Source organism: Anabrus simplex, chromosome 2 (assembly GCF_040414725.1).
Source record: "Anabrus simplex isolate iqAnaSimp1 chromosome 2, ASM4041472v1, whole genome shotgun sequence".
Taxonomy (NCBI): Eukaryota; Metazoa; Arthropoda; class Insecta; order Orthoptera; family Tettigoniidae; genus Anabrus; species Anabrus simplex.
The window spans coordinates 640,231,888-640,247,076 of record NC_090266.1 but is presented as its reverse complement, the minus strand read 5'-3'; the positions used below and the strand labels follow the sequence as shown (position 1 = coordinate 640,247,076).

The 15,189-nt window shown below is 40.0% G+C and overlaps 1 protein-coding gene across 1 annotated transcript in view; it reads right to left on the bottom strand.

Moving 5' to 3' along the window:
* Positions 1-413: 413 nt before the first annotated feature.
* nSyb (neuronal Synaptobrevin) overlaps positions 414-15,189 on the bottom strand; it is a 163,477-nt gene continuing 148,701 nt past the window's right edge. The window contains exons 5-6 of the mRNA XM_067139288.2: positions 9,764-9,815; positions 414-2,148 (exon numbers count right to left, since the gene is read on the bottom strand). Of these exons, the coding sequence (XP_066995389.1) occupies positions 2,042-2,148; positions 9,764-9,815 (159 nt within the window). The 3' untranslated portion in view covers positions 414-2,041. The remainder of the gene's footprint in view (positions 2,149-9,763; positions 9,816-15,189) is intronic.

The window sequence follows — 15,189 nt, the reverse complement described above, 5'->3', positions numbered from 1 at the left end:
ACGCAAACAGTGACATCATATTACCATAGCATTGACCATACACATTTACTAGTCAACAATATAGATAATGGATTTGAAATGAAGAATCTAAGAAGTCTTTTCTCTGGCGATACTGACAAGAGAAAAGGAATTTTAATCACTTCATGCGCGTAGGTACACAAAATTTATTGGTGTACTTACTAGTAACATGTTAACTAAATATAGTAAAAAAACACAAACGTTTATACTCATATGCTCTCCAATTACAACACCAAAAGCAGCAAGTTAGTTGCAGCCATTTATTCACCATTACTAGATACACGGCCTTAAGCTATTTCTCCAAACTTGCACACGTGTCGTATTAGAAAAGTATGTTACATAAAATGATAATCCTATAGCAGCTAGTAAAATTAGCACCATGGGCTGGCCAGGTATATTTATTTATTTATTTATTTATTTATTTATTTATTTATTTATTTATTTATTTATTTATTTATTTATTTATTTATTTATTTATTTATTTATTTATTTATTTATTTGTTTATTTATTTAAAGTCCTAGAATATTCCTGTTGACAAACTCTTTCTTTAGAGCCCACTAACTATCGACATTAAGTTGTAAACTTTTAACATTTTATTTCAGTACGTTTTACTTTGTGTTCACTATAAGTATACTAATATAATTCATTGATCTAAATATGCGTGTATATATATTACACACATATATTTATTATATGGATCAAGTGACGATTAATTTTACTAAATAACCTACTGGTATGCTTGGCTTACTTTTACTCGAAAATTAGGTGGTAAAAAATTTGGAAGATATCTACAAAACGTTCAACTCTTCACACTATTTCAGTGATGAAACCGAAAGTTGTTCATGTAGTTATATAATCATAATAAATGAAGGAGATTTGTGGGCATGTTGATCTCAAAATAAAGAAAGTCTTTAAATAGGAACGCAAATTAGCACTGAATGAGCCTTACTGCCTCGAAGGATGGTACCTAAAAGTTTTCGATTATTATTTGGTCCTTTTATATTTAACAGAGATGAGAACTCTGCTCAATCTGATGTGCATAGTGCATCAAACAAACCTCATAATGTAATTAAAATATATTAATTCAGATATGTTTTCAATGTCTTTATATTATTATTGTTATTATTAATATTATTATTATTAGTAGTAGTAGTTGTAGTATTAGTAGTACTAGTAGTAGTAGTAGTAGTAGTAGTATTGACTCGTTCTTCAAACAAGTATAGCAAATAAGGAATGATGAAATAATCTGACTTATGACCTATTGATTAGTACCATCGTCATTGTAGTCCATATGTAGTTTAGATGAAGAAGCGAGTTCACTTTAAACTGGATATAATACAAAATTTCACCAGTTTTTAAATACTGTCAGTATATTGTCGGTGAGATTACATATACATAAGAACTGTAATTTTCAATGATAGTAAATGCTCCACCGAGCCACGACACGAAAGTATAAAAGACTGAATAGTACTTTGCCACAGAAACATACAGATCTCCTGATAAGGTAGAGTTCTCTATAGAATAATAAATAATACTACACGCAGCACAATAATTCATAAATATTATAGCAGTAATTGTAATTATTCACTTTAATGACGAATATGAAATTAAATATGGATACGGGACATCACCTGCATAACGGAAATAATTGAATTTTAATTATACCTGCTTGGTCAGTCATGCAACAATGAATTTATGTTCCAAATAAAAGATAATTTTGTTTTCAAAATTACCAATACAGGGGTCCAAGCGTTTATTCCTGACTTGACTTTGTATCCCTGGCAAGCACCATGCTGCTTTAACAGGAATGTACTTTCATTTATCCATATGCTATGATAGTTATAATTTGATATAAGCATTGCCATCATAACAAGGATTTGTGAAAAATCAGACACCATGTGCAAGTTTCAGTATTGAACCGTTCTTCAAACAAGTATAGCAAATAAGGAATGATGAAATAATCTGACTTATGACCTATTGATTTTTGAAAAGAAGATGCAAAGTGTAGTTCCTGAAAGTAACTTAAGTTGTCTTCTGAGTTTCTTGTGGTGAGAGTGGTACAACTTGTGTCTGGGCTGGTTGAATTGGCTGTTGAATGGCAGTGCTTGTCGACTGAGGCATGAATTTAGCTGAAACAAAATACATATTTTAAGTTCTGCTCATACTAACCAAAGTTACGTCACAGAAGTTCATTTGCAATATGTGAACATTTCAGAAAATATGTTGACTACTGCGGCAGGTCCTTCGATTTTGTTCATGACGCCTGTGGAAAACTGGTCCTAATAATTACTTAGGTCATAAGTTAATTAGGTAATTATTTCATAGGACTCATAGAACGCTTGAAAATATGTATTCGAAAACTCAGTTCTTCTATCAATGTATTTTTCAACTGATGCTTAATGTTGTTGTTGTTGTTGTTGTTTTAAGCCTCAGATGAATGATGGAAGGTCTCTCTCGGCCACTATTGAAAGGAAATTTAGAAATTATATCCCTCAATTGAAAAATGTTATTTATTTTTATTATGACCTAAATGTTGATACATACGTACGTACATACATACATACATACATACATACATACATACATACATACATACATACATACATACATACATACATACTGAACTCAGCATCCTTAATGGCTAAGGATGGTGCATCAGCAAGTATGTCATCTGCGCGCGCCACAAATTTGGAACGCTACAGTACTTTTTCATTTGGAGCTTGCGGGCGATCTACATCCTTAGGCGCAGGTACGTTTGATTTTCTTAGTCGGGAGTCGCGCGATTTTGTAACCACACTGGAAAGGTGGAAGGATGTTCGGGAAACTTCCGGTTTCGGCAGTATTCGAGTTCTGGGAATAATGAAAACTGGGATATTTCGGCATATGCTAAAGTCCTAATAAACAACAAAACGTATAAAAATTACAAGGACATTTCCCAGCACTAAAATTTGGATAAACTCCATAATATAAAAAAAAGGGTTGGCGGCAAACGACAGGTAGTCGAGTGCATGGACCGACAATGATGCAATTCTTTGAATCAGCGGGAAAATTTACAACTGACACTTTCACTGTTACGCCGTTTTGGAGTAAAGGAAACATGTGAGACTTACGTTTTTCGAGATGGTGAAAATTTTGTGAATCTTGTAAGCAAAATTGTGTTTGTGAAACCCAGCGAGAGAAGAAATTGGAAAATTTTGTGCAATCGTATCATGATCTGGATAGCGTCATTCTCAAGGCTATAAAGGTAGGACCCGACACCGACCCTTCAACATTCTGGGTTGGTCATGCAGAGTCCAAACCTGGGGTCGAGTTTGTGGGAAATGTGTATTTGAGAACTTGTTTATATTTCAGCATGTAGGCTAATGTGAAATAACTTAGACAGATTCTCGGATGTGTAATTTTGATACTTATACATTTCCAACTGGGAACTGAGAGAACTTATACGAACTGTGTAAAATGTATAACGTCAACATTTTTAGAACTGTATGGAATTTAAGTCCGCCTCTGTGGTGTAGTGGTTAGCGTGATTAGCTGCCACCCCCGGAGGTCCGGGTTCGATTCCCGGCTCTGCCACGAAATTTGAAAAGTGGTACGAGGGCTGGAACGGGGTCCACTCAGCCTCGGGAGGTCAACTGAGTAGAGGTGGGTTCGATTCCCACCTCAGCCATCCTGGAAGTGGTTTTCCGTGGTTTCCCACTTCTCCTCCAGGCGAATGCCGGGATGGTACCTAACTTGAGGCCACGGCCGCTTCCTTCCCTCTTCCTTGCCTATCCCATCCGATCTTCCCATCCCTCCACAAGGCCCCTGTTCAGCATAGCAGGTGAGGCCGCCTGGGCGAGTTACTGGCCATTCTCCCCAGTTGTATCCCACGACCAAAAGTCTGAAGCTCCAGGACACTGCCCTTGAGGCGGTAGAGGTTGGATCCCTCGCTGAGTCCGAGGGAAAAACCGAACCTGGAGGGTAAACAGATGATGATGATGATGATGAAGATGATGATGGAATTTAAACGGTGTTACGATACTTTAAGTAATTTTCAAATAACAGATTACATCTGGTACGAAACTTCTATTGCATTAGGAGAGCTCATGAACTTCTGTTGGAAGCGGCGAATGTTAATTAGGTCTGATTAAAAAAGGACTTGACCCAGGTTTTACCTGGCACTTTGTTATTGCTCATTTCCAAGCAAGGGAGCTGTGTTATCTCAGGCTTGAGACGAACCATATGTTGCCAGTAAACTTATTTTTTCCAACATCACATTTCACTGGCTTGTTAAGCAGTCTTTTGTAAATTGATTCAGTTCGCGACGAACTGTATTAATATTTGTTTCATAAGAGGTCCTGAGAGGGGTGGAAGGTAAAAGTCTCCACTCTTCGTAACCTCGGAACTGGATGGCGTAAAGTGGTCATCTCTACTTCCGGCCACCCTTGCCCCAGAAATTAACCTGGTACTCATTTTTGGCGTAGGCTGAGTGAACCTCAGAGCCATATGCACCTCCGGAAGTGGAAATCTCGTTTCTTAAATTTTGACTTCCTGACGGCGAATCGAACCCACGTGCTTCCGGTGACTCAAGCACGCCTTTACCGCCTCGGCCAGGCAGCTCCTCCCAACAGCGATAATACATTCTATGTCCATGTTTGTATCAGAAAAATGTTAATAAATTTTGTGTCCGCCTCTGTGGTGTAGTGGTTAGCGTGATTAGCTGCCACCCCGGAGGCCCGGGTTCGGGGATGAGGGCTGGAACGGGGTCCACCAGCCTCGGGAGGTGTACTGAGTAGAGGTGGGTTCAATTCCCACCCCAGCCATCCTCGAAGTGGTTTTCCGTTGTTTCCCACTTCTCCTCCAGGCAAACGTCGGGATGGTAACTAACTTAAGGCCACGGCCGCTTCCTTCCCACTTCCTTGTCTATCCCTTCCAATCATCCCATCCCCGACAAGGCCTCTGTTCAGCATAGCAGGTGAGGTCGCCTGGACGAGGTACTGGTTATTCTCCCCAGTTGTATCCCTAGACCCAATGGCTCACGCTCCAGGACACTGCCCTTGAGGCGGTAGAGGTGGGATCCCTCGCTGAGTCCGAGGGAAAAACCGACCCTGGAGGGTAAACGGACTAAGAAAGAAGAATAAATTTTGTGCTCAGAAATGTGTCAGTGGAGAATAATAATAATAATAATAAGAGTGTGTGGAGGAAAGGGAAACAGGGTAGAGTCTTATCCAGGAATTAGGTTGAGGCCAATGTTGAGGATGTCGGCTTAGAGGGTGACATTTTTCTTTTAATGGTTGTAATTACGTGGGGATTTGCCATAGTTTATAGTGAAGTGTTTCACGCGTTTAATTTCTTTCCTTGATCTTGTGTTGTTGTTTCCCCCTTCATGTTGTTTGTTCGCGTGGTTTTCGGGTTCTACTACTTTAGCTTGAATTTAATTTTTTCTCACGTGGGGATACTCATTTGATTCAGTTTTCTTGGGCATGATTATTGTTGGTGTTCTTTGTTATGGAAGGATGAATTTCTGAGTTGGTGCATGGATAATATTATTTATCTCTCCATCGATGTGATACTATTTTGCCTGTTTACTAAGCTTTCTGATTAATTTTTTCGTGTTTTTGGTTTTATTTAATTGGTCTGTGATTGACCTTTCTTGGTCTTTTTTCTTGAGTTTATTTTTTATTTCCAGGGTAGCTCCTGACACTCATATTTAATTGGACTGTTTTATTTTGATCTACCCTTAATGATATTTTATTCGTGTGTTTATTCCTCCACTGGGAACTGTGACAAATTTTTACGTTGCATTCGAGATCCATGAATTCACAATAATGTTCTTAAAAAAAGTTAATTCTAGATCCTCTCATTAAGTCTGTTTAAGCGAAATATTTTTGGTGCACTAAATCTTTATTTATCCCTATTTATGTTTTTGTTAAACACTTTTCCTTTTTATTACTGATTTACTCCTTTATTTACCACAAAACTAATTTTCTTGTGTGCACATTCCTAAACTAATTATAATTCAAATATTAAAATGTACATGTGTATCATTCAGTAGTTAACTCTGCACTTCTCCTGCGGGTCCCGTTCCTTTTTCATGTGGGTGGGTTTTAGTTCTCTTCCCGACGGGCTTATTTTTTCCTGAGTAAGTTTATTTCTGTGTTTTGGCACATTTTCTGATCTCTTGTTTGTTTACCCTGTCCGTCCTTCTTTCTCGTAATCCCTATGACACATGTTGGGAGCACTTCGTCATGGCTGATATGTGGGGTTACGTTGCAGCCGGTGCTGTTTGAATCCCGGCCTATGAACGTGGGATTTTTGAAATGAAATGTCTCGTCCCTGTGGTTCGGATTCCACGTAAAACTGAAGGTACTGTGACTATGATCACAATATCAACAGTAACGTAAACCTAGAAGCTTAGCTTTAGCTTAATCATATTTCTTGATAGCTAGATAATATTTAATTTAGTACCTCTTCATTCAGTTTTGTGTACTTTTCGGTAAGTAACATGAGAAAATATAAACAGAAATGGATGGAGATGATGGAGAGACCTGCACAACTCGTCCTTGATAATAAAGGAGCCGGCGATTTTTCAGTGAGGAAATTTTCCAGAGAGTACAGAGGAAGATAACCAAGAGGTTGTGCTATACTTACGGACACTACAGAAAACAGTATATTGAGAAAGACAGAGAAAGAAAGGAACAGCAAGAGGAAAAATGATAATGTGGCAAACTCCGGCTCAACGAAAAAGAAATCTCCCGATTGTTTTTGGTTTCAATATGAATAAATATTATCTTAATAAATAATAAATACAAATTATTGTTTCAAGATGCCGCTTCTTCCCCTACATTTTTTTCTGGAACTATCTGCCAGCCCCTATAAAAGCTGTGAGTTTTTTGATCCAAGCCGCCTTGCTGCAGTGTATCTTTGAGTGTTCTACGTGACAGAGGAGATTTCCTTAGGGAGATGCTGGGGCGGGGGCTGGTGCGAGAAGGGGGCATAACTAAGGTATGGCAGAATTTTAACTCTGTGAACTTCCTGCGTGTGAAGTAAGGTAAGATTCCACCGTTCCCCTTTAGCATGTAACTGTTAGGTCGTCCGGCGTTTTCTTTAGTGTAGGGTTTTCTCTTTCGACTTTAATTTAATATAGATTTGTCTAGACAGTGTTCGGACTTCAAAATATCTCCTCTAAAGGGGATTTTGTAAAACGTAAAGACGCACGACTGTATACCTTCGTCTTCCTTCTTCTATTTTCATTTTTGAGTGATTACGTTTACTAATTTTCTAAATTCATCTACCTCTTTCCGGCCTTTTAAACATTCCCTTAGTCACTTAGTAGTATGTCTTAGCCGCTCCATCATCGGGCCTTACGCCCTGTTAGGTGTCATTTGAACTTTATCTTCGGAGTGCTTAAGTGTCTCAGCCTCCATCTCTCATATTTTGTTCTCGGCCTTTCTAGTGTACCATTATATACTTTTTTAATCTCATGGCCTGTCATGTGGGTTTCGGTCTACGTTTACTTCTGGATCTTTCTATCCTTTTTCGAGTGTGGCTCCCCCATGGAATAAGGGTAGCGAAGGTATTAATTCTGAAAGCAATATGCTTTTCCTGTTTCAAGCGTCTATGGTGTTAGACGTTTAACATACATGTATTCTACTGATCTAGATAAAGGCGTGTGTAAATGTAACTCTAAAATTGAGCTTCCGTTTTCGAGACCCTTGCTATGTAATTTTATTCTAGAAGCTACGGCTTCCCTCTCTGAATTGTATTTTCCGAGATACGTACAGCCTAGTCTATCCTTATAAAGTGTAAATTTATGAGACGTACGGGTCGGAAGTTTTTGATTGATTAGAAATGGGAGTTCTCCTCTCAAATTGCAAATTTTCTGAGCTGACGAGCTCCCATATTGTAAATTTGCTGAGCTTGTGAGCTCTTCTAGTGTAAATTTGTTGAGCTTACGAGCTCCTCTATTGTAAATTTGCTGATTTTACTAACTCTTCTAGTGTAAATCTCTCTCTTGTTATACGTTTGTTATTGTTTTTTTTTTTTTTGTTTTTTTTTTTTTTGGAAAAATCAAGTCGTAAGAAATGGAAGAAAAATATTTCATTGATTTTGTTAGCAATATTTAAACTTTGGTTTATGCTTTTGTCCAGCCTTTCACACCTCACGCTTCTTTCCTTCTGCAGCACGGAAATCTCCGAATAATCATAATAATCATAAAAATAATATACGGAGCGAGTTGGTTCCGCGGCTTGGGTCACGTAGCTGTGAGGTATGCAGCAGCCCTGAAGATGGTTTCTCATTTTTACACCTCGCAAATCCTGGGGCTGTACCCTAGTTAAATGCAGACATCTTCATTATAAACTGTTACGTCTTTCAGCGTTCAATCTACCTCTGTGAATTAAATAAACAATCCTCTGTTAGAGACTAGCTCTTTAGCGTCGTTCAGTTCGGGAGATAGTGGGTTCGAGCCCCAATGTCGGCAGCCCTCAAAGTGGTTTTCCGTGGTTTCCCATTTTCACACCAGGCAAATGCTGGGGCTGTACCTTAATTAAGGCCATGGCCGCTTCCTTCCCACTCCTAGCACTTTCCTGTCCCATCGTCGCCATAAGACCTATCTGTGTCGGTGCGACATAAAGCAACTTGTAATTCCCACACCTATTTTTATTATTAAATCATTAAAAACTGAGTCTAACCATCGTCGCCTTGATAGCCCTATAATTAACTTACCCTCCATGACTGAGTTCATTATTCTCCTAGGTAATCTATCCTCTTCCATTCGCCTCACACGATCCCACCACCGAAGCCGGCTCATACGTACAGCTTCATCTAATGAGTTTATTCCAAATTTAGTCTCTATATCTTCATGCCGAGTACTCTCTTGCCATTGTTCCTACCTATTTGTACCAGAAATCATTCTCACTACTTTCATATACGTTATTTCAACTAATGAATAAGATACCCGAGTCCACCCAGCTTTCACTCCCGTAAAGCATAGTTGGTCTGGAAGCAGACCGGCGCTGGTGTAAACTAAGTTTCGTCCGGGAGCGGACTTCTTTATTACCGAACAACGTCAATCACAACTGCGAACTCACTGCATTATCTTGACTGCATCTTGATTCAATGTCACTTATACGTCCATCCTGGGAGAATACACATCTTAAACTTGAAATTATCTACCTATTCCAGTTTCGTATTTCCTACCTGTAATAATCATCTGTTTAAGGTCTCTTCCATTGCTATCGATTCTGTGAGACGTCGAGAGTTGTAGAATTTCGCCCTAAAAAGACGTTGGCACTATTTAATGACAACCGACTGAACCGGGATTCAACTCAGCAACCTTGAAGATACAAGTAGATTACCTAACAAATAAGATAAGAGGCCTTGAATCTCATTCCTGGTCCTACTGCCTGTGGGTGTCACTTCAGCTTCAGGCAAGGACCAGGATGACACAAACCACAGAAAATACCGCCACGCCGGCCTGAGTAACTCGGACGGTAGCGCTAGCCTTCTGAGCTCACGTTGGCAGATTCCATTCTTGCGCAGTCGAGTGATATTTGAAGTTGCTCAGATACGTCGACCTCTTGCGGAAAAGTTACTGGGGTGTTAAATAACTCCTGAGAGGCAAAATTCCGGCACATCCATATCTCAAACACAATAAAAATACTTAATGGGACGTAAAACCAAAAAAATAACATATAATATATATTATAATACTTCGATTATTATTAATAGTATTGTTATTACTATTTAAGCGCGTGTACTTACCTACAATGATAGCAAGAATTACCAGGCCTATGACTCCCATGATGATCATCATCTGCAATAAGAAAAAAGATATTTATTTTAATAATCATACATCATCGATGTCAGTGACGACGACAATGGTGAACACGTCATGATTATTTTCACTGTCTTAATCATTCAAACTACATTAGATCAATTGGGAACTGCTTAATGATCAATCTGTTTACAATTCTTAACGAAGAAGTAGCAACTAACAAGTTGAACATCTACGGAAGTTGGAGAAAAAGTAATCAAGGAGAATGTGGCAACAAATTACCACCACACTTCTCCCACTGGAAGGGGAGAAGCGCACCTTATGAAGTGGTGAAAACACACCGAGCCCGCCTCTGTGGTGTAGTGGTTAGTGTGATTAGCTGCCACCCTCGGAGGCCCTTGTTCGATTCCCGGCTCTGCCATTAAATTAGGAAAATGGTACAAGGGCTTGATAGGGGTCCACTGAGTAGATGGGATTCGAGTCCCACATCAGGTATCCTCAAAGTGGTTTTTCCATGGTTTCCCACTTCTTCTCCGGGCAAATGCCAAGATGGTACGCCATTAAAGGACACGGCCGCTTCCCTGCCTCTTCCGTGCCTATCCCTTCCATCATCCCCATCAGCATAGCAGGTGAGGCCGCCGGGGCGAAGTACTGATCCACATCCTCAGTTGTATCCCCGACAAGATATATCACGCTCTGGGATCCAATGCTAAGTCCGAAGAAAAGGAACAACCCTGGACGGTGAACGGACTAAGAAAGAAACAAACAAAGAGCACCAAAACTCACAGCACTCCAGGCAATCTATCCTGCAACGTATATTTCAGATCTTCATATATTGAACATCTTTCGGTAGGATCTGAAATGTGTTCGTTAGTGAGGACGGTGAGTAAAAAAGTCAACAAGTTCGTCGTGTATACCAATTGTAAATGTGACATGAAGAGGGCGTCTCCCTGGAGTTTGGCAACACTTTAAATCAAGGTCAGTCTAGGAAGGTCTGGACACGATACCACAATCCTTTGCGGTGACGCCCACATTCAATCTTAAGCATCTTTATGGTGTGGGCGAGCCTGATGTGATCATGTAAAATATATTTGCATTTTTAAGGAAAATGGGATACTGTGCTACACCAAATTGTCAGAATAAGTCAACTGGCGGGATTAGTGTTTTTCGTATTCCAGCGATAAGCAATGGTGAGCTCAGTGAGTACAGTACAAAATTCGGGGCGTAATAAATGGCAACCTACATTTTATAATTCAGTCTTCATCGAGGTTAGTAAGTTATTACATTGAAATTATTCCTGAATAAGCATATGTTTGTATGACGATTCTTTAAAAATATGAATTCCATTACCGGTATGTATTTTCTTCTGACATAATTTGGTGAATCGTAGTTTGAACAGAAGAGGGTAGATGAACGGAAGCACTCAACTGGAATTCCATCGGAAAAAATGTTCCTAATCCACCAAAGTCTTTAAAATGTTCTAGAAAACCTCTCAAACAGAGATTTTTTTTAAAAAAAGAAGGAACAAAGGTAATAGGAACTATATAGGCCTAATAATATTAATCGTGTTTTCTTTTTCGAGGGAGGTCGTTTACGAAACATTAAAGTAAGGGGCCAGCCACAATTAGTGGAAAAAACTGACAGGACTCAGTTAACGGCCCCGTGGGCGCCAATGCACGCTTCCAAGTTAAGAGGCACTGGGGCCCGTTTTAGTCACTTCTTTCGACAGGCAGGGGATATCGTGGGTGTTATTCTAGCACACCCAACCGCCCACAGGGGGTAAAGATTATGAAAGCGTATTACAAACTGATTCGCACTTATCTACCACAAGTGTTATACGACTCTTATAAGAGTGGGTTGTGCGATTCGAACGATAAATGTAGCCCAATATTCACATAAAGCCTAAGTATTCTTCTGATGATTTTACAATCTAGTTTACGTCGTACTGACACACACAGGTCTTATGAAGACGATGGGATAGGAAAGCGCTAGGAGAGGGAAGGAAGCGACCGTGGCCTTAATTAAGGAAAAGCCTCAGCATTTGCCAGGTGATAAAATGGGAAACCACGGAACACCATTTTCAGGGCTGCCGACAGTGAGATTCGGAATGTTAAGGAGAGGGCGTATAAGTCTCTGGTAAGGCCGCATTTAGAGTATGGCTCCAGTGTATGGGACCCTCACCAGGACTACGTGATACGAGAACTGGGAAAGATCCAAAGGAAAGCAGCACGATTTGTTGTTGGTGATTGGGATAGTGTTACGAAAATGTTAAAAACTTTGGACTGGGAAGACTTGCGAGTAAGGAGATGAGATGCTCGACTATGTGGTATGTTTCGAGCTGTCAGTGGTGAGTTGGCGTGGAATTTTATTTTTTTGCTAGGGGCTTTACGTCGCACCGACACAGATAGGTCTTATGGCGACGATGGGATAGGAAAGGCCTAGAAGTTGGAAGGAAGCGGCCGTGACCTTAATTAAGGTACAGCCCCAGCATTTGCCTGGTGTGAAAATGGGAAACCACGGAAAACCATCTTCAGGGCTGCCGATAGTGGGATTCGAACCTACTATCTCCCGGATGCAAGCTTACAGCCGCGCGCCTCTACGAGCACGGCCAACTCGCCCGGTGACGTGGAATTGCATAAGTAGAAGAATAAGCTTGAATGGAGGTTTCAATACTAGGAAATATCATAATATGAAGGTAAAGTCGGAATGCAAGAGGACAGATTAGGGCAAATATTGATTTATAGGAAGAGAAGTAAGGGATCTGAATGAATTATCAAGGAAAATGTTCGATAAGCTTCCGAGTGCGTTGAAGATACACTTATGTTCATAAAAACCAATATTCTTGAAAGACTAAAGATAGGAAGTTCATATCCACAGGACATGTGCATTAGTATGTTTTGAAGAAATGATTAGCATTTGAACCATGTCAGACCTCAGGCTCAAGGTCCACATCGATATCTCGGCGCACTACCACCGACTGGTAAAATGTGCCTGCGGCTCTCGTTGGCTCTATAAATCGAAGACGTATGCGAGAACCGTACCGTCAAATGAGTGAGTTTGAAAGAGGGCGCATTATTGGCATACGAGAACGTGATGCATCCATCCGGGAAAGTGCTGCTTGTGTGGGACGAAGTGTGTCGTCAGTGCAACGGGTGTATACAGAATGGTTCACAGAAGGCCGTAGAACACGACGTGATGGGTCTGATCGCACCACACAGACCACCACCTGAGAAGATCGACACCTCATCCGAATGGCATTGCAGGACGGATCGGCGTCCTCCTCGGCTCTGGCGCAACAGTGGAACAGTGTAACACATCGAACACTATCAGGAGTGACAGTCAACCCCCGTTTATTACGGTCTGGGTTACCGGCGCGTCGTTCACTTCTCCGCCTGCCTACCTTTGACTAATGTACATAAATATGCTGGACTGCAATGGAGTATGGAACGACGTCACTGGGGACAGGAATGGCAGCAGATAGTGTGTTCGGACGAATCCAGGTTCTGTTTGTTTGAAAATGATTGGCCGCATTTTGGTTCGCCGGGGACAGGGGAGAGGCATCACATTGACCGCATTCGCACGAGATATATCAGTGCCAACTCAAGGCCTTACGGTGTGGGGTGCTATTGGGTACAACCACAAATCAATCAATCAATCAATCAATCAATCAATCAATCAATCAATCAATCAATCAATCAATCAATCAATCAATCAATCAATCACTAATGATCTGCATTTAGAGCAGTGGCCCAGGTGGCAGATTACCTATCTGTTGTTTTCCTAGCCTTTACTTCAATGATTTCAAAGAAAGTGGAAATTTATTGAACATTTCCCTTGGTAAGTTATACCGATCCCTAACTCCCCTTCCTATAAACGAATATTTGCCCCAATTTGTCCTTTTCAATTCCAGCTTTATCTTCTTATTGTGATATTTCCTACTTTTGAAGACACCACTCAAACTTACTCATATTCTAACGTCGTTCCACGCCATCTCTCCACCGACAGCTCGGAACATACCAGCCCGTCTCCTTTCTTCCAAGACTTCACAGCACAAACTTTGCAACAATTTTGTAACGATACTCTTTTGTCGGAAATCACCCAGAACAAATTGAGCTGCTTTTATTTTTATTTTTTCCTGTTCTTGAATCAAATAATCCTGGTGAGGGTCCCATACACTGGAACAATACTCTATTTGGGGTCTTACCGGAGACTTATATGCCCTCTCCTTTACATCCTTACTACAACCCCTGAACACCCTCATAACCATGCGCAGAGATCTGTACCCTTTATTTACAATCCCATTTATATGATCACCCCAATGAAGATCTCTCCTTATATTAACACCTAGGTACTTACAGTGAGTGATCCCCATAAGGAACTTTCACCCCATAAACGCGACAATTAAACCTGAGAGGACTTTTACTTTTTGTGAAAGTCACAACCTGACTTTTCACCCAGTTTACCATCATACCATTGCCTGCTGTCCATCCCACAAAACTATCGAGGCCATTTCGCAGTTGCTCACTACCTTGTAACATATTACTATATACTGAATAACATCATCTGAAAAAGTCTTATTTCTGATTCCACTTCTTTACTCATATCATTCATTATATATAAGAAAACATAAAGGTCCAATAATACGGCTTTGAGGAATTCCCATTTTCATTATTACAAGGTCAGATAAAGCTTCGCCTACTCTAATTCTCTGAGATCTATTTTCTAGAAATATAGCAATCCATTCAGTCACTCTTTTGTCTAGTCCAATTGCATTCATTTTTGCCAGTAGTCTCCCATGATCCACCCTAACAAATGCCTTAGATAGGTAAATTGTGATACAGTCAATTTAACCTCCTGAATGCAAGATATCTGCTATACCTTGCTGGAAACCTGCAAGTTGAGCTTAAGTGGAATAACCTTTCCTAAACCCGAAGTGCCTTGTATCGAACCAGTTGTTAATTTCGCAAACATTTCTAATATAATCAGAAAGAATATTTTCCCAAAGCTTACATGCAATGCATGTCAAACTTACTGGCCTGTAATATTCAGTTTTATGTCTATCACCCTTTTCTTTACACGCAGGGGCTACTGTAGCAACTCTCCACTCATTTGGTATAGCTCCTTCATGCAAATAACAAAAATCAAATAAGTACTTCAGATATGGTAGTAGATCCCAACCCACTGTCCGTAGTATATCTACAGAAATCTTATCAATTCCAGCCGCTTTTCTAGTTTTAAACTTTTTATGTATTATTGCAAATATCATTGTTATAATAGGTAAATTTTAATACTTTTTAGTATTAGTCACCTTCTCTATCTGGACATTATCCTTGTAACCACAACCTTTACATACTGCTGACTGAATACTTCTGCCTTTTGAAGACCCTCACATACTGTACACCCTGCCCTTGTT